The sequence below is a fragment of the Rhineura floridana genome, chromosome 8 (assembly GCF_030035675.1).
Source record: "Rhineura floridana isolate rRhiFlo1 chromosome 8, rRhiFlo1.hap2, whole genome shotgun sequence".
NCBI classification, from domain to species: Eukaryota; Metazoa; Chordata; class Lepidosauria; order Squamata; family Rhineuridae; genus Rhineura; species Rhineura floridana.
This window is the reverse complement of record NC_084487.1, coordinates 55,240,193-55,260,216: the sequence shown is the minus strand read 5'-3', so window position 1 is coordinate 55,260,216 and position 20,024 is coordinate 55,240,193. Positions and strand designations below refer to the sequence as shown.

The window sequence follows — 20,024 nt, the reverse complement described above, 5'->3', positions numbered from 1 at the left end:
AAACAGTGGCAATTGCCTCATTTTGTTAGCAAAAAATATATGTATGCACTTGGGATATAGGAAGTGAGATTGTCTAACTGTCCCTGTCATCTTGAGTCCATTTACTTAGAAACAAATTGCATTGAAATAAATAGAACCTTTGTGGCTTTTATGCCATTGTGTTTTACAACTGCAATGCTGTTTTTAAAGTAAGGAGCAAGAATTGGAAAGAATTTATAGTGGTTTTTCTCCCCCCTTGAGTTTACTAGGTGGGTGGAATGGGCAATCGGGCTAGGAAAAGCAAAGAGGGAAAAGCTCTCTGTGCAGTGCAGAAACAAGAAAGAAATGGATGCTTCAAAGTGTCTGAGTTTACTGAAGCACAACATATTTCTGGCTAGATCAAGCCGTTCCATCCATTTGCAAAATAAAAGCAAGGGAATGCATATAAATAACCATCTTTGCAATCTTTTCAGTGCCGGGCAAAAACATTTTTATTTACCCTGACATTTCAGTTTGCTGCAAATCCTAGTTCTGCTTTTAAGGGCTTTATTGGCTGCTTTGTTGTTTTATACTATAATATAAAGTCTGGTTGTACACCACCCTCGAATCCAAATCAAATGAAGGGTGGTATGTAATATGTTTTAAATAAATAAAATATACAAGATATTATAACAAGGTGCAACACCAATGTACTGAAGCCTCCAAGATAATTTATACTGTTTAATAATTCTTTACAATTTATTAAAAACTAAAAACAGTTATTAATCTATCAATGTTCAAGCTGTTTGCTTAGAGTTCCATGAAAAATGCCATAAATATTAGCACTGAGATGACACTGAGTGTCTTGCAAAAGTAATCAGACCCCTGACCAATGCTCTCGTATTACTGAATTACAAATGGTATATTGTGATTCCATTCTGTGTGATATTTTAGTTTGAAACACTGAAGCTCAAAATCAATTATTGTAAGGTGACATTAGTTTTTTGTTGGGAAATGTTTGTAAGGAAAAAAATCACTGAAGCACATTGCTTGCATAAGTATTCAACCTCCCCATTAATATTTGGTAGAGCCACTATTTGCTGCAATAACAGCTTTAAGTCTTTTGGGGTAGGCATATACCAGCTTTGCACACAGTGTCAGAGGGATTTTGGCCTATTCTTCTTGGCAGATTCGCTTCAGGTTGGTTGGACGTCACTCGTGGACAGCAATTTTCAAAGAGCGCCACAAATTTTCAATGGGATTGAGATCATGACTTTGACTGGGCCACTGTAGGACATTCACCTTTTTGTTCTTGAGCCACTCCAGTGTTGCTTTGGCTTTGTGCTTGGGATCGTTGTTCTGCTGAAAAGGGAATTTCCTCCCAAGCTTCATTTTTTTAGTGGATTGACGCAGGTTCTCTTGCATTATTTCTCTGTATTTTGCTCCATCCATTCTTCCTTCAGTTTTAACAAGATGCTCAATTCCTGCTGATGAGAAGCATCTCCACAGCATGATGCTGCCACCACCATACTTCACTGTAGGGATAGTGTATCCTGAGGCATGGGCAGTATTAGGTTTGTGCCACACATAGTGCTTTGCGTTTTGGCCAAAAATCTCTCCCTTGGTCTCATTTGACCACAACACCTTTTCCCACATTGCAGCTGGGGCACTCTTATGCTTTCTGGCAAACTCCAGACGTGCTTTCAGATGGTACTTTTTGAGTAACGACTTCTTTCTTGCCATTCTCCCCTACAGGCCAGTGTTATGCAGAGCTCTTGATATGGTTGACTGGTGCACTCCACTGCCAGCGACTGAACTCTGTAGCTCCTTTAAAACGATTGTTGGCCCCTCTGCGGCGTCTCTCACAAGTCTCCTTCTTGTTCGAGCGCTGAGTTTTGAGGGACAGGCTTTTCTTGGCAGTGCATGGGTGGTGTGATGCAGCTTCCACTTCCTGATTATTGATCCAGCTGTGCTCACTGGGATATCCAAACACTTGGATATTATTTTGTACCCTTCTCCTAATCTATGCATTTGTATTACATTATCTCTCACTTCTGTAGAATGCTCTTTGGTCTTCATTTTCATTCAGATCCACAGCCTGACCAATGATCCTTTAACAGTGGGGTTTTTATCCTGACAGTGTGAAAGCAACTTTACTGGTTCACAGGTGGAAGCCAATGGTAAGACAGTTGTGTCCTCTACAGGGCAATTTCTTTTATCAGTGTAAACTGGGAGCTTCCACAGCACAAGAGCTGAATACTTATACAAGCAACATGTTTCAGTTTTTTATGGTTTTTGCAATCATTTCCCAACATAAAATCAATGTCACCTTACAATAATTGATTTTATTTTGAAACACCAAAACTCAAAATATAATACAGAACGAAATTACAATGTACCATTTGTAATTCAGTAATATGAGAGCATTGGTCAGGGGTCTGATTACTTTTGCAAGTTACTGTACTTACATAGGAGTAAGGCTCACTGATGTCAATGGAATATGCTACATGTATAAACATTTATGTAAACATGTATGATGAAGGGCTATCATTTGTTCATGTTACTTTACTGGTATTACTAATGACCTTTAAACGAAGTAATGAACTTGTAATGTGACAGCAACTTTAATAGTTCACAGGTGGAGGCCAATGGTAAGGTAATTGCATCCTGTTCTCACAGTGGCCCACCAGGTGCCTGGGGGAAGCCCGCAAGCAGGACCCGAGTGCAAGAACACTCTCCCCTCCTGAGGCTTCCGGCAACTGGTTTTCAGAAGCATACTGCCTCTGACTAGGGTGGCAGAGCACAGCCATCATGGCTAGTAGCCATTGATAGCCCTGTCCTCCATGAATTTGTCTAATCTTCTTTTAAAGCCATCCAAGCTGGCGGCCATTACTGCATCTTGTGGGAGCAAATTCCATGGTTTAACTATACACTGAGTAAAGAAGTACTTCCTTTTGTCTGTCCTGAGTCTTCCAACATTCAGCTTCTTTGAATGTCTACGAGTTCTAGTATTATGAGAGAGGGAGAAAAACTTTTCTCTATCCACTTTCTCAATGCCATGCATAATTTTATACACTTCTATCATGTCTCCTCTGACCTGCCTTTTCTCTAAACTAAAAAGCCCCAAATGCTGCAACCTTTCCTCATAAGGGAGTCGCTCCATCCCCTTGATCATTCTGGTTGTCCTCTTCTGAACCTTTTCCAACTATAATATCCTTTTGGAGATGAGGAGACCAGAACTGTACACAATATTCCAAATGCGGCCGCACCATAGATTTATACAATGGCATTATGATATCGGCTGTTTTATTTTCAATACAGTTCAGACCCCATGAGTGTATGTGAAATTAAGATTTTTTGCTCCAATATGCATAATTTTACACTTGTTTATATTGAATTGCATTTGCCATTTTTCTGCCCATTCACTCAGTTTGGAGAGGTCTTTTTGGAGCTCTTCGCAATCCCTTTTTGTTTTAACAACCCTGAACAATTTAGTATGGTCAGCAAACTTGGCCACTTGACTGCTCACTCCTAATTCTAGGTCATTAATGAACAAGTTGAAAAGTACAGGTCCCAATACCGATCCTTGAGGGACTCCACTTTCTACAGCCCTCCATTGGGAGAACTGTCCATTTATTCCTACTCTCTGCTTTCTGCTTCTTAACCTTCAATTCCTTATCCACAAGAGGACCTCTCCTCTTATTCCATGACTGCTAAGCTTCCTCAGAAGTCTTTGGTGAGGCACCTTGTCAAAAGCTTTTTGAAAGTCTAAGTACACTATGTCCACTGGATCACCTCTGTCTATATGCTTGTTGACACTCTCGAAGAATTCTAGTAGGTTACTGAGACAGGACTTTCCCTTGCAGAAGCCATGCTGGCTCTGCTTCAGAAGGCTTGTTCTTCTGTGTGCCTTTAATAATACTTTCTACCAGTTTTCCAAGGATAGAAGTTAAGCTAACTGGCCTGTAATTTCCGGGATCCCCTCTGGATCCCTTTTTGAAGATTGGCGTTACATTTGCCACTTTCCAGTCCTCAGGCACGGAGGAGGACCCGAGGGACAAGTTACATATTTTAGTTAGCAGATCAGCAATTTCACATTTGAGTTCTTTGAGAACTCTCGGGTGGATGCCATCCGGGCCCGGTGATTTGTCAGCTTTTATATTGTCTATCAAGCCTAGAACTTTCATCTGTGTAAACTGGGAGAGTCCATAGCACAGGGGTTAAATACTTATGCACGTAACATGTTTCAGTTTTTTATGTTTCTTTCATACATTTCCCAACATAAAACCAATGTCACCTTACAATAATTGATTTTGAGTTTCAGTGTTTCAAAATAACATATCATACAGAGTTAAATTACAATGTACCATTTGTAATTCAGTAATATGAGAGCATTGGTCAAGGGTCTGAGTACTTTTGCAAGGCACTGTATAAGTGTATGTTCGTGTGTTTGTGAAGGGTTTTGGCCTAATAATCATAGTAAACCCAATGGAAATATGGGAGAGAAACTATGGAAGAGAAACCACATGCAGCTCAGAATTGAGTGGATGTGAGCCCACTGATTTCAGTGTAGCCTTTATAAAGAAAGTAAATTGTGGGGAATATTAAAGATCTGGACATTTCTGTGACCTTTTCACCGTCACTTCTCTATGTAGGGAGCATTCAAACATTTAATTGTCCCAAGAATCCTGTAGATGTACTATATAACGTCTCTTCATGTGTAGATGAGCTGTACGTCCACCCCAACACATTGTTATAGGAACCTCACTGATACCTTTACATTACATGTTGCCATAGTTTATTTTGCTTTTACTATCAACAAGAAAAGCAACAGCAGAAAAGTAAAAATCTGGGAATTACAACATAGTCAGGACAAAAATAAGATTAAAGTTAGGCAGTCCCTTTCTGTTTACCCTTAGAGAGAGGGAGAGAAGGTATGTAATGGCAGCCTGGCTCCCATTTTATATTACAGAGGTAACTATAGTTTCTTTAGCAAACAAAGATCTATTGTGCAAAAAGGAAAATCCTTAGAACATTTGATATTCAGAAAAAGGTCTGTTTCTCAGAATAGTCTAATGTGAGAACTGATCTCCTTTTTAAAAGGAGGCCTAAATCCAGCACAGAGGCATGCTTAAGCCCACTGAATCAATAGGCTTGTGTTGGATTTAGGCTGGAATCTTTTTTCATCTAGAATGTTATAATACTGAGTTAACAGGATTACTGGTTGCCGATTTGCTACCAGACGAAATTCAAGGTGTTGTTATTGGTATATAAAGCCCTTAACAGCTTGGGACAACCTTACCCCATATGTGCCCACTGGAGCCCTTTGATCTATGGAACAAGCACTGTTACAGGTGCCACATAATATCTGTTCCACACTTGTGAGATATTGTTCTTTTAGTGTGGCAGCACCAACTCTTTGGAACTCCCTGCCTATTCACATCAGGCAGGTGCCTTTGCTGTATTCCTTTCAGCGCCTGCTTAAAACTTTTTTGTTTAAGCAAGCCTATCCAGATGCATAGATGCTGATGTGTTTTAATTTTTTTCCTGTTCATTTATTTTAAAAATGTTTTAATTACTTGTTTTTAACAGTTTTATCAATTAGTTTAATGTCTTTTGTAAACCACTTAGAAGCTTTTTTAACGATCAAGCAGTATATAAATTTTAATAAATAATAAAAACATAATTCTAAAGTGATGAAAATCTTTGCAATAATTTTATAGTAGGCTTTATTTTGATGTTTTAATACATATTCTTTAGTACTTTGTACTTCCTTTTTTTGTTTTACAAGACAGTACATTATATATATCATTCTATATGAAAGTTGTCATTGAGGCTAACTTGAGTCTAAGCAATGTTTACATTGTATTCCCACCCCACCCCCTTGTTGGGTCCACTGTAGGCATGGAGAGTGCAATCACGTTGTGGCAGTTCCTGTTGCAGTTGCTTCTTGATCAGAAACACGAACACCTAATTTGTTGGACATCTAATGATGGTGAATTTAAGCTGCTTAAGGCAGAAGAAGTGGCTAAGCTGTGGGGACTCAGAAAAAACAAAACTAACATGAATTATGACAAACTGAGCAGAGCGCTGAGATACTACTATGACAAGGTAATTTTTTAAATTCTAGTAATACTTAAGTAAGTAAACCAAAGTAGTAACATGTTAGCTTTATCCCAATTATTGTACACACTGTCTCTCTCCTGCACTAGTGCCCTGCAACTTCTGCATGCAGCTCTTGATCAGGGTCCTGAGAGAGGAACTTTAGAGGCCTTCTTCCAAGTACCCCCTTGTCAGGACCCCTCCCGTGGTCACCACCCTGTCACGGCCCCACCTCAGGGTCCTGCTCTCCAAACTGTTCTCTTGCCGGCCCTAGCACAGATCTCTCCAGATCCCACTGCTAGGAACTACCACCTGACACTCTCTGTAAACAATATAGCCTTGAGACTGTGCCTTAGTCTCCTCCTGGCCTATTGCTGTGTTGTGTCTGGGTGCACTTACAGGCCACAACCCCCCTCTGTATCTTTGTGCCTATAAAGATTACAGCCCTGGGTTGTTTTGGATACCTGCTGATGTTACATTATCTCTTCACCACTGCCACCATTGATACTATTTCCCAACCTTGGTATATGCCCTGCCCACCCTTCTGGTCTGTGAAACCCAGCCAAGGATCAGGCATTTTGATAAACCAAGAACTATTTATTTATTTACACAGGGAATAACAAAATTACTTAAAGGTTCAGTCAATGTGTGTGGTTTCATAAGATGTGTTACTCTTTGTATTTCTTAGTCATAAATAACCTGCCTCACTACCCACCTAAATCCAATCCACCCCTCCAAAACCCAGAACCAACCACCACCCTCTCCAAAAACCCCTCTCAGCACTCGAACCCCCACACCACTGTCATCCTCTCATTTATACCTTCAGACACCCAGACGCTCAGCCAATCATCATACAACACTCATCAACATTCCAACCCATGTACTCCCCCCTCTCACTCAGTCTACTTACCACATATACTCCAATAAACCCGCACTTACCATATTTACAATAATTACATTTACAGGGGCATCACACACCCCTTCATTCAGAAAATGGAAGGTTTGCACAGATTGCAACAAGCTTCTTGAATCAGTTTGTTCCCTCATTTTGTGTGCATATTTTCAAATATTTGTCAGATTCTTTTATTTGATGCAGAAGATGGAGGAATCTGAGATATGTAAGAAGAAAAAGGAGTGCTGCACAAAGGCCTTACAAGTGAGCTGCAGGAGCAATATGCCTGACAGACTCCCAGACTGCACTTCTGTACCAAATACCTGATGACAGATCTGTATTTTGCCACATTTGAAAGTACTTTTCCAACATCAAATCCAAACAATATTGTTATATTGTTTGGTAATTTAGGCAAATACATTAATGATGCTATTCTCATTAACATTACTATTCCATTACATTATCTTTGAGTACTGTATTGGATGTAAGATATTTGTAGCAGTGTGAACTGTCTGTGTAACAAAAATATTTCAACATACAGCTTTAAAAAATATTTCACTCTTTATTGTGAAAGATAACGTATTTAATAAGAGGTGTTCCTAATCCTCCCTCTCCAAAATGTACCATTTTTACATTTCAGTCCTTTGGGCAAATCAAAACAATGACGCCTATTTCCTTATCTTCACATCTGTAGTTCGGAAGTGAGATCCTATGTTTAGATTATCCCACATGATTGCTTTTATGACCCTCTGACAGCAGATTGTGTCTCCATAATGTTTTGTTCATTTGTTAGCTAGCTATTCCTGCCTCTGTTGATCTGCAGGAAGGAGTTTTAGGGGGCTTATAAGGGCAAGGAGAAAGTACAGAAAGAAGTTTAAGAAATGGTGCAGAGAGGCAGAAAACTCCTGAGTTTTCTGTGAGGTAGCATTGTCAATTGTATTGCACATATTGTAGGATTATAGGAAGCTGCCTTTGTAGCATGTCAGACTATTTGTCCATTGAGCCCAGTACTGTCTACTCTGACTGGCAGTGGCTCTGCAGCATCTCAGGCGGAGGTCTTTCCCATCACTTGCTACCTCACGGGTTGGGAACTGGTTCTGGCCAGCAGCTAGATCCTTATTTCCCCTATCCCTTCTAGGCCAAGTTTGTCAGGTGGCTAGAGCCACCCAACTGTCAGTCACCTGATGTCATAAGGATGTCAGGTGATAAGGCACTTTGAAGTCCCCACAGTTATCAAAGCACCACACAGGGCTTGCAAAGAGGACAGCACGGTGCTTTGAAGTGCCAATGATCAGCCAATTGTCAGTGCTTTAAAGTGCCGAACTTGGCTCTTTACATAGGGCCTGTAAAGAGCCCGGCATGGTGCTTTGGAATGTTTCCAATTAACACATCAAAGTACTGAATATCTGCACTTCAAAGCACTGGGCAGGGCGTTTTGCAAGGAGTTTGCAAGGAGCCCTGCATGGTTTTTTGCAAACACCTTCAAGGATTGGCTGGCTGCAGAGTTCCTCATGGGGAACTCTGTGGCAAAGCTGATCCCATAGAGCTTGAAGTCAGCGCTTATCAGTTGATAGCCACTAACTTCAAGCTCCACTTTCTGCTGGGATCAACTGCGCTACAGGAACTCACTAGCACAGTCAATCCCAGCTGGCCTACCCTCACTACTAATCAGCTGATTGGTGATGACAGCAAGTCTCCCTTGTCCAAGCATAACTGGGAGCTGGCTTCTCCAGAGAGTGTGCTTTAAGGCTCCCAGCTGTGTGCTGGAAGTCATGTTTCCACCTGTCCCTCACTTGACGTCACATCAGGGGTGACAGAGATGGCCGTGGTTTGGGGAACATGGATTTGCAGGCTAAACTGGAACCCATGTTGTGCCTAATTATCTGAATGGCCTGGAGCTCCCCCCCCCCCCGGCTACCTGGTTAATTAATTAATTAATTAATTAATTGATTTATATCCCACCCTTCCTTCCAGTAGGAGCCCCGAGCGGCAAGTAGGAGAAGCTAGGGGTCAAACCTGGGACCTTCTGCATGGTAGAGCACATTCTCTGCACTGAACTATTTTGTGAAAATCCTATTTAATTTTACATTTGGTTTGGTGTTTAATGCAGAACATCATCAAGAAGGTGATTGGGCAGAAGTTTGTGTACAAGTTTGTGTCATTCCCTGATATTTTAAAGATGGATCCTCATGCTGTGGAAATCAGCAGGGAAAGCCTTTTGCTGCAGGACAGCGACTGCAAGATACCTCTTGAAGGCAGAGAACAACAAAAGCATGGCTTGTCAGCCCTGAAAGGCACAAGCCGTAATGAATATATCCATTCAGGGTTGTACTCATCTTTCACCATCAACTCCCTGCAAAACCAGCCAGATACTCTCAAGCAGATCAAAACAGAGAAGCTGGAGGAGAAACTGGAAGGGTCTACACCTTTGGAAGAAGTCCGAACTGTTATAAGATTTGTGACAAACAAATCAGATAAGCAAGTCATGAGGCCCATAGTGTCACTGCCATCAACCTCTGAGGCAGCAGCTGCTTCTGCTTTTTTAGCATCCTCCGTCTCTGCAAAAATATCATCTTTAATGTTGCCCAATGTTGCCAGCATCTCATCAGCTTCGCCATCTTCCTCCCGATCACCATCTCTGTCTCCTAACTCTCCCCTTGCCTCGGAACACAGAAACATCTTTCTGGAGTCCAACTGCCAGGATTCCGATTCTCTTGAGCCACTGAACCTCTCATCAGGATCCAAGACAAAATCTCCTTCTCTTCCCCCAAAGGCTAAGAAACCCAAAGGTTTGGAGATCCCAGCACCTCCAATGGTTCTTTCAAGCACTGACCTCGGCTCTATTGCCCTCAACAGTCCAGCGCTCCCTTCGGGATCTCTGACTCCTGCTTTCTTCACTGCTCAGGTAAGACTTGGGACACTTTGACAAGGCAAGACTATCCATGTCTACTTAGAAGTAAGCTCCACAGAGTGTAATGGGACTTACTCCTTGGAGTACAATTCTGTCTACAATGCATATACTGTGCCCAGGATTGATAAAAATAAATGATTTTTTAAAAAATAAAATAATAATGTTTTAATTTAATTTTTTAAATTTAAATCAGATTTCAAAATTTTCTTAAAATAATTAGTAAAAAGATATCAAGAATTCTAATCATACAACTTTTAATTACATTATATGAATATGTTAACAGCAGTTTATGGAGATGGGAGATTATCAGTGCTATTCTGCAGGTGATGTACATGAAGTGCATGCTCTCTCTCTTTCTCGGCCTTGCCTGTCTATAAGTGCAATGATAGAGAAGGTCAATGAATAGAGAATTTGGGAGATGGAGTAGATTTGAACAAGGAGGAGACCACTGAAGTGGTAATCCAGCTCTTAACAGCAGTAGCCTCTTCTGCAGGTGTAGAGAGAATTTTTTCTTTCTCTGGACTAATCCATTCTAAATTGAGAAATAATTTGTGAACTTCAGTAGACAATGAAAAGATAACAGAGATGGCACCTGTCTGATATTTATGGGGAGGGAATTCCAAAAGGCCGGTGTCAATACACTAAAGGTCCCCTTCCTATGTTGTGCGGAATGGACCTCCTGATAAGATGGTATCTGCAGCAGGCCCTCACCTGCAGAGCATAGTGATCAACTGGGTATATATGGGGTAAGACCATCTTTCAGGTATCCTGGTTCCAAGTTGTATAGGGCTTTGTACACCAAAACAAGCACCTAGAACTTGGTCTGGCAGCTTACCAGCAGAAGTTGATAAAAGGCACTCCTAGTCACAAAGATGGACCCCAGACCCCCAGCCTACAAACCTGCTCTTTCACAGGAAGTATGACCTCATCCAAAACAAGCAATTGACCAATTATCTGGACTCAGGAACTACCTACCACAGCACCTCCATCTTAGTAGGAAGAGTCAGTTTATTGGCCCTCATCCAGCCCCCCACTGAGTCCAGGCACTGATACAGGGCTTGCACAGCCTCTCCTGATTTAGATGTTACAGAGAAATAGAGCTGGTATCATCAGTGTACTGCTGACACTTCACCCCAGATCACCTGATGACCATTCTCAAGGGCTCCATATAGATGTTAAGCACAGCATTGGGACAAGAGGCTCTCACCTGCAGAGTATAGTGATCAACTGGGTATATAAGGGGTAAGATGGTTTTTCAGGTATCCTGGTCCCAAAGCTGTATAGGGCTTTGTACACCGAAACCAGAACCTTGAACTTGGCCCAGTAGCTAATGGGCAATCAGTGCAATTCTTTCAGCAGTGGAATGACATATTGGCAATACCCTGCCCCAGTGAGTAGTTGTGCTGCTGCATTTTGCACCAGCTGCAGCTTCCGGGCCAACCTCAAGGGCAGCCCCATATACAGCACATTACAGTAATCCAGCCTGGAGGTTACCAATGCATGGACAATAGTGGTCAGACTATCCTGGTCTGGTAATGGCCACAGCTGTCTTACCAGCCAAAGCTGGTAAAAGGCACTCCTAGCCACTGAGGTCACCTGGGCCTCTAGAGACAAAGATGGATCCGGGAGCACTCCCAGACTATGGACCTGTTCTTTCAGTACGACCCCATTCAAAGCAGGCAACTGACCAATTATCCGAACTCAGGGACCACCAACCCACAGTGTCTCCGTCTTGCTAGGATTCAGTCAGTTAATTGGCCTGCAACCAGCCCACCACTGAGTACAGGCACCTGTCCAGTGCTTGCACGGCCTCTCCTGATTCAGATGTTACAGAGAAATAGAGCTGGGTATCGTCATCATCATAGAATCTTCCTCATTAGTGATTTAAACTATTAAATGATTTAAACTATTAAATGATTTAAATTATTAAAATTGAGTCTTTCAGAGAAACAATTTAATTCATGATTTGAATCAAATCAACCCTGACTGTGACCTTTGAAAAAAGGACAGAAAGAAAAAGGGCAGCATGTAATTTATTATTTAAATATTTATGACTTACTTTTCTGTTAAAATGTTTTTCTGTTAAAATGTTCCCTGCAATCAAAAAACCCCCCCAAACTACTTAGCAATAGAGATTTTAAAGACACGGTTATCCCAAATAAAACAAGTAGAAGCAGCAGCATAAAAATCAGTAGGTCAGCAGTGCATAAATGATGCAAAACCAGTATTACATAAAAACAGAGAAAATTAAAAGCCTTAGGAAATAAAAAGGTCTTCGTCTAAATGACAGTAGTGTGGGCTGAATCTGTTTGGAGAGGATGTTCCAAGGAAGGGCACCACCACTGAGTAGGCCCATCTCAGTAATGCAGTGTCCTCTGTGCCTGCAGTGCTGTCCTTGTATTCCATGGCTTAACACAGAATAAACTAATTACAATTGCCAAGGGATTGTGACAGTTAAGAGGAAATACAGCTAGGTCAACAATAAGCACTTGTTATTAAATTCATATTCATTCAACATATTTAGAATGTGATCTAGAAAGGCTAACATACAAATAAAAGAATTTCTTGGATCAAATCCTGATCATAGGTACTGAGGGACACTTGAGTGGTCCCCCCCCCCCCAGTATCACATGCTGTACCTGTTCATGAAAGGTGACTTGTTTCTTTGCTTGTAAGACCAACCTCATTAATTAGTTTTTGAGGAAAGACATTAAAGCCTATTTTAATTTCAAAGACATTGCAGGATCGTATAATATTTGCTACATGGTTCTCTCAGTGGAGGTCTTCTGAACAGTCATGATAGAAATTGGATGTGGGCTGTTTGGGATGTAATTTCATCTGAGTTAGCCGCTAAAGGAATCCACTGGGCAGATCCGTAGCTTACTCTTGAGCTAATCAACAGCATTTGGCTTAATGCTTGTGCAATCCTTGTTAATTTGTTAGTCTTTATATAGTCCAAATGATGTAACAAAAGGAGTAGAATAAAAGTTCATGGCACACATAAGCTGAAAATGTGCTGTTGCAAAGAGAAGGACTAGGAGAACGATAATTAATTTTCATTTATTACTGTATCAGGTTTTAAAAAAACCCTTAATTAATCATTTTTAAGAAAGGTGGCATTTTTCAGATGACCCAAACCTAGTTTATGACAGGTAGATAATAGGCAATTCACATGTAGTTAAAGTCTGATCTCGCTTCAGGAAAAGACACAGAGTACGCTACATGGATTTTTCTATGGGGGAATAATTACACATTGGTTCTCCACATACCTTCCCTCAAGGGGTAATTAAATTAAATTGCTACAGGATGGTTTAACAGTACAAACCTGTACATGTCTACTCAAAAGTAAGTCATATTTAGAATGGGCAATGGGGATGGTATTGCCTGGGAGGGTGGCTGCTGCTCCTTGATCCATGCCAGCATCGGCATGCATGCTGTGCAACCGGATGCTAACACAGATTGTGGAGCAGGAGCCACACCTGCCCAGCCCCAGGGGCCTCGGCCAGTGCCCAACTTGGCCGCCTGCTGATGCCAGGCCTGCCTCTACCCACCGATCTATGCCAAGGGTTGGAATACCCTCCAGAACAGTGCAAAGGTGGTGCTGGGTGAAGGGGGAAGTCTGCAAAAATGGCCTCCTTCTCTTCCTCCATCAGGGAGCCTGCACTGAATCTGAGCTGTGAAAGGAAGGCGCCCTTCTATTTGCAAAACAAGTCTGGATTTAACACACAGTTCTAAGTGGTTGTCTCTGGATAAAAGGAGTTAGTGGCATTCTGGATCAAGACCTGTTGGAACGAATTGTGGAACTGTACCACATGCACACATGTAAACTTCATTCCTGCATTAAGAGCTTGCCAGGGGAGATGAGCCACCACTTCTAGCTACCTGCTAGAAACCTAAACACTCATTACCCATTAGAAACCACTTTATACATTATGGCAATGTAGATAGTATAAAGTAGTAAAATATTTTAATGTGCATATCTACTTGAAAAGCTATAATCTTTTTATTATTATTATTATTATTATTAAATTTTATTTATACCCCGCCTTTCGGCCAAAGGCCCTCAAGGCAGCTTACAAAGACAAATAAACACAGGTGTAGAAATACAATAAAAATACAATAAAAACAATACAATTTACAAAAATTAAATTAAATAACAAATGACATTATCATAATCTTTTAAGTATTCATACTTCAATAACTTTTGCCATAACTATAATGTGACATGTTCTTAAGGATATCTAACAGATATCACCAGGGGAAAGGGATGATAAATTCAACTTGTAAATCTTGTCATTCATATGGATAGCACCACTAGTAAAGCCTGTAAACATGATCAGCACAATGGCTGTTCAGGACCAGGGTGCCAAAACATTATGAAGAGGACAGTCCATTGTAATCAGTGTATTTAGTTTTGCAGTGTTAGACACAATGGAACTTAATACAGAAATAGGCTGAGTATAGTTACATTGCTTTGAAGTGGTAAGTTCAAGCATAACCTGAGTTAGGGTTACCAGCTGTTAGACTAGCCCATGTAGCTGGGCCTCTGTCAGTAGTTCCAGGTACTAATGTTTATCTCCTTGCCATGAAAAGCTCTATCTAGCTATCAGGCAGGAGTCCCCAACCTTTTTGGGGCCTATGGGCACATTTGCAAACTAGAGTAGCTGGTGTAGGCACTATACACACATACACACGCACACAGCAACCATGCACCTAGGTACCCGTGGCAACCACACATGCACACACCACAATCAAATAGGTGCATGTAAACTCACTCTTCCCCCTCTGTCAGCAGTTAGGTTTTGAGTTGTTTTTTAAGTCTAATCTTCGGGGTGGGGGTGGTGATCTTAATGGAAAGTGCAGCTAGGAAGCAAGAGAAGATCTCACTCCTCCACAACAATTAGGCTTGAAAAAAGCCTAAGAGAAGGGATACTGTAGATGCCCACGAAGGCCTCTGCTGGGATATGTGTGCATGTGGGCACCACATTGGCGACCCATGCAGCTTCCATGAAAAGCACAATAAGAGGCCAAACTATTCCCCCACCATGGTTTTTCCTGGCCAGTCAGCAATCCTAACCTTAGTCAGAGTGGGATAGATTGTTAGCAGCTTAATTACATTTTGTAGTTTGCTGGCACCATGGCCTTTCTCAGACAAAATATGAAATGACATGTTTAGGTCAAGCTGTTTTCTTTAATCATAACGTGGTTTTGTGGCGTTCAGAATGAAACAGTCTGACTCCTTAAGGGCAGAACGAGGGTCTTTGCAACTGTCTCCCCTTTTGCGTTAAGTATCTGATAGGCTTTAACTCTGGAATCTCTGACACTGAATCCCAGGCATCAGCTACTGTTTGTGCTATCCATCTGGTAACAACAGAAGGTTGGTACTGTAGACTAGCATTGAAAGGTACACATCGTGCTAGTGAGCATTGGATTTTCTCTTTGATTTCAGTCCTCTTCTTCCTTCACTGCCCACTTGCAAGAGCTTTATGTTATTTGCTCCAGCAGCAGTTTTGAGTCTGCTATTTTAACATAAGGTGACTATTTTAGAGTAGCGTTGTATTAAGTATTAAGACATTTACAGCCTCATCCTATACATATAGGATGTGGCTGCCCCTGTTCTAGGAAACAGCATTCCTGCTGAGATATAGTTGCTCACTATCTGTGCTTTCTGGAAGCAAATGAAGACATTTCTGTTTTGAAAACTTTTTCTAGCTGAGTGAAAAGGTTTCTGCCTTAGGTTTAGAAATAATACAAAACAAAAACCTGTCTTCAGTTATTTTTGTATTGTTTTTAAAAACTATTTTTAGCTGTTTTCATGATGTGCTTGTACATTTCCTTGACGCATGTAAAAGGCAATTCATACATTTAATAGTAATAAATAATATTTACTGAATGGCAAGCTTTACTTGAATTAGGTGTTACTCTGAAATAAGAGTACATAGAAATTTAATTTTGCATAGTCTTAGAAGTGGATTCACTGAAGTCTATTTTTTTTTAAAAGAAGGGTTCTAGCAGAGGCAGTGTTGGGTGATACCCCTACAAACTAAAGTGGGCCTTAGCCATCCTATCTAATCCACATATCCAGATATGTGGAAAGATTTCCATGAGGTGGCAAATACTGCTATCGCTATTTGGTGGAATGGTTGAGAAGATGGGTTTAGCATCTAAAAACAATGGCGTTATGGGGGTGGAATCCTCAGGAATGGATTTCTTCCACTGTGCCAAAACTTGGGCAACAGGTATCAAATGTTGACAGATAGCACTGTTGAGAAAAAAGAAATAATATTATACATTAGCTGACAAGAACCTCAACAGGTATCCCTTTGTGCAGTTTTTCCCTTAGCTCAGTTCCCTTATCTAAAAGCCATGCCGAATTGCACTCCTTAAAAACACACATTTTATGTGAACATTTATAAACAGCATTTCCTAATGTATCCTGAGCAATACTGTTTGGTGGTGGAAATGTTGGTTGTTTTTCTGTTGCAACTCCAATTATACGTTAACTGTTAATTGTGAACTTGAAAGAAATGACATGCTTGCCTCCCCAGATTTTTAGTTTTATTTAAAATATTTATATGCCACCTTTGAAAGTAAACTCTTTCAAGGCAATTTACAGTGAAACACAGAAATATAATAAAAATAAAATATAATAAATACAAAAATTGCACAGTACTGGGAAACCACTAACTAATAAAACAGGTAGCCCACCCACATTTGCTAAAATATCATCAAAATCAAAACATAATGAGATTGTGGGTGATAACATGAGGAGTCCCCTAAGGGTAGCATGAAAACATAAATGAACACACATCCTGTGGAGGCAGCTGGTTTTGGTTGCAGCTAACTGCTGCTGATCTGCTGCTGACCCCTGATGTAGTGGCTAGGCTTGCCAGGATCAGGGCCTGATCCTGATCCTGTATCTTTAGGAGAAGAGAAAGTCAGCCAAGTGCAGGTGTTCTTGCAACACTGTAATGGGAAAAACCACAAGGTGGAATTCTCCCTTCCCCCTGCACAACTTTTAAAGATACAGAGGACCTCTTGGTTGCCAGGCCCAGCCTCCAAGAGGTCTTCTGTATCTTTAAAAGTTGTGGAGGGGGGAGGGAGAATTCCACCTTGTGGTTTTTCCCATTACAGAGTTGCAAGAACACCTGCACTTGGCTGACTTTCTCTTCTCCTAAAGATACAGGATCGGTCTCAGGCCATGGACCTGGCAACCCTAGTAGTGGCAGAGCCATGGTTTTTAACATTGTCAGCTAATAAATAATAAATATCATGACTGACTTCCTCTTTTCTGGTATGCAGTGGTCCTTGTGTCAGTGTATGATGTCTCCGAGTCAGTTTTGTATGGCGACCATATTGCTTGAATGTAACCTTCCATGCTATGATGCCACTAACCAAAGTGCCAAATGAAACGAAGCTTGCTTTCAGTTGATTCTGACTGGATAAATATCAGATTACCACATTAGGGCATATTCAGACATTCCACACACCAAACAAATGTGAAATTATTTCAGGGCTTTCTATAATATGTCAAAGTCATATGAGAAAAACCCTGCTGGATGAGGCCAAAGGCCTATCTAGTCCAACAATCTCTTCTCCTAGTGGCCAACCAGATGCCCATGGGGAGCCCCCAAGCAGGACCTGAGCACAATAGCACTCTCCCCACTGGTGATTTCCAGCAACTGGTATTCAGAAGCATACTACCTCAGACCGTGGAGGTAGAACATAGCCATTAGGGTTTTTAGCCACTGATAACCTGAAAAGAAGGGTAGGGTCAGGTTATAGATACATGCAGGAAGGTTGCAGAACGCCAGCGGTCCTACAAAGACAAAGGTTATTTATTTTGTAAGAGCAGTTCATGACCACTTTTCAGCCCTACACAAGGGCTCTCAAAGCAGTTTGCAACAATGTTATCCTATTTGTATCTTCTCAGAAGTAAAGCCCATTTAAAGCCCATTTATTTCAATGGGACTTACTCCCAGGGAAGTGGCTGTAGGATGTCGTATGAAACAAAAAGATATTAAACCATTTAAAGCCTTATAAACATGTTCAACAAAGATTGAAAGAGAGAGGACACCACTAAGTCCAGTTGACATTTTCCTTGTAAGGAAAGAGTTCTGCTGTGAATCTTACATAGAAAAGGGTTAACGCTGTTTATAAATACTCTGAGACAAACTAACTCTCTACAGAGAACACAAATACCCTAAAGTGTTCTATAGTACTCCTCTCTAAGTGTAAAAACACAAAGTGACTACACTGAGGTGCTAGTTAATGGGATTCTAAATATTCCCCTTTTTGGCTTACAGCACCTTGGCTGGAGCAGATGGGAGTTATAATGCAAAACATATGGAGGGCGCCAGGTTGGGGAAGTCTGGCTTAAAGAATGCCCTTTGCTCAAGTCTCGTATAAAACAATAGGGTTCAGACAGCTTGCTATTGAGGGAGTGCAGAGCTTAGCCAAAAGATATGTGGTAGAACAGGCAACACTGAACAGTGATCAACTCACTATGATACTAAGAAAGGAAACACAGTTATTTTGGGGACAAAGCCTGGAGAGTTTGCAGTTCTTTTAAAAATAAATGACCTGACAGTTGCTTTCTGAGCTGTGGGCTGCTTGCAAGAGAAATTTCAGATTTATTCATGAGTCACACTGTTGAAAATAGCAAACAGTGAGCATAGAAAATCCATATAGGCTAGTTAGGTAGACTAAAGCTACAGGCCTGGGCACACTTACCTGAGAGTAAGCTCCTTTGAGCACAACAGAATGTACTTCTGAGTAAATGTGCATATGATTGTGCAAAAAGCTTCCAACGGGAAGAGCTGGGTTAGTCTGTTGCAGCAAAAACGTCACAAGACTTGTAGCGTTAAAAGACCAACACATGGATTATGGAATAGGCTTGGTGCTTCATGATATTTTGAAGTTTTTGCTGGAAGATGGCAACCCTACACACTTTCTTGGGAGTAACTCTCATTGAACTCAGTGGTTAGGAGATTTCAAAGCTGTCTGTAGAAGTTGCATTCTGGGTGGTCTTAGTCATCATTCTAGAGTAAATATACACTTTATGGTACAAAAAAATAATGTCCACTGCTACTGCTTTGACTGTTCTCCAAAGATTAAATGTGAGAACTATTTCTAAGACTTTATGGGAGATTTTGTTGCCTCCATTTGGTAACTTCCACCTAAGTTTGCATCTGTGGATCATTGCACATATTGATTTCTCTGCTGCACTACATGAGTAAAGTGATGGCAAACAACAAGGAAGAGACACAGTTCATAGTGGAACATATTCTTAAGGTTCCATGCTCAGTCCCTGTCCATATGATAGTCAATATGGATTGTACAGAAGCTCAAAGAAAATATCAGTTCTGAATTTGAGCTGAATATATATTTGAGCTGCATATATGTTACTGTTCATACTTCTTAACCTTCTCTGTTAGAAAATAAAGTGCCTTGTCGCCCTCAGCTGGGCAGACACATCATGTAACTGTGGTAATGAGGACTAAACACAAGAACTGAGCACTATGAGATAGTGAAAGTACTTCCTAATTAAGAAAAAAAAGGTTATTTGCTGTACAGTGATGTCATGTTCTACATGGGACATCATCATCGACCTGATGTTAAACTAAATAACTTGTAGATTAAACAGACAGGGGGAGGAGGGTGATTGGTAGCTTTCCTCACATTTTTAAGGTCCCAGGCTCAATCCTACACACATTTCAAAGAATATCAATGTAGATTCTGCCATAGCCAAAGAGCAACAATGAAATAGTAGTGAGTTTTGCCATATATTCTAGAGCAGGGGCTAACTTTGTTTAAACACAATGTTTTGATCCTGTACAGGTTGCATATTCTAGTTGCTTTTTTAATATTAGCATTTAAGGTGGCTATAGTCAGTACCTGTACATGGGTATAGCTCTGTGGTTTGGACCAGCAGGAAAGCCAGATCCAAAGAACTGTAAAAAGTAGGAAGTTGCTGAACACCAAGTCAGAGCATTGGTCCATCAGTTCAGTATTGTCGACATTGACTTGCAGCAGCTCTCCACGGTTTCAGGCAGAGAATGTTTCCCAGTCCTACCTGAATAAGCCAGGGATTGCACCTGAGACTTTCTGCATGCAAAACAGTTGATGTACACTGAACTATTCCCCTTAGGGAGAATTGCC

General features: G+C 40.9%; 1 protein-coding gene across 2 annotated transcripts in view; it reads left to right on the top strand.

The window, feature by feature from the left end:
- The window catches only part of ELK3 (ETS transcription factor ELK3), a 77,118-nt gene that overhangs the window by 42,815 nt on the left and 14,279 nt on the right, over positions 1-20,024 (top strand). For both annotated transcript variants that reach the window (XR_009764435.1, XM_061639526.1), the window contains exons 2-3: positions 5,861-6,069; positions 9,063-9,857. Coding sequence is in view for 1 of the 2 variants with exons in the window: in XM_061639526.1 (XP_061495510.1) it covers positions 5,863-6,069; positions 9,063-9,857 (1,002 nt within the window). In the remaining variant the exon portion in view is untranslated. The remainder of the gene's footprint in view (positions 1-5,860; positions 6,070-9,062; positions 9,858-20,024) is intronic.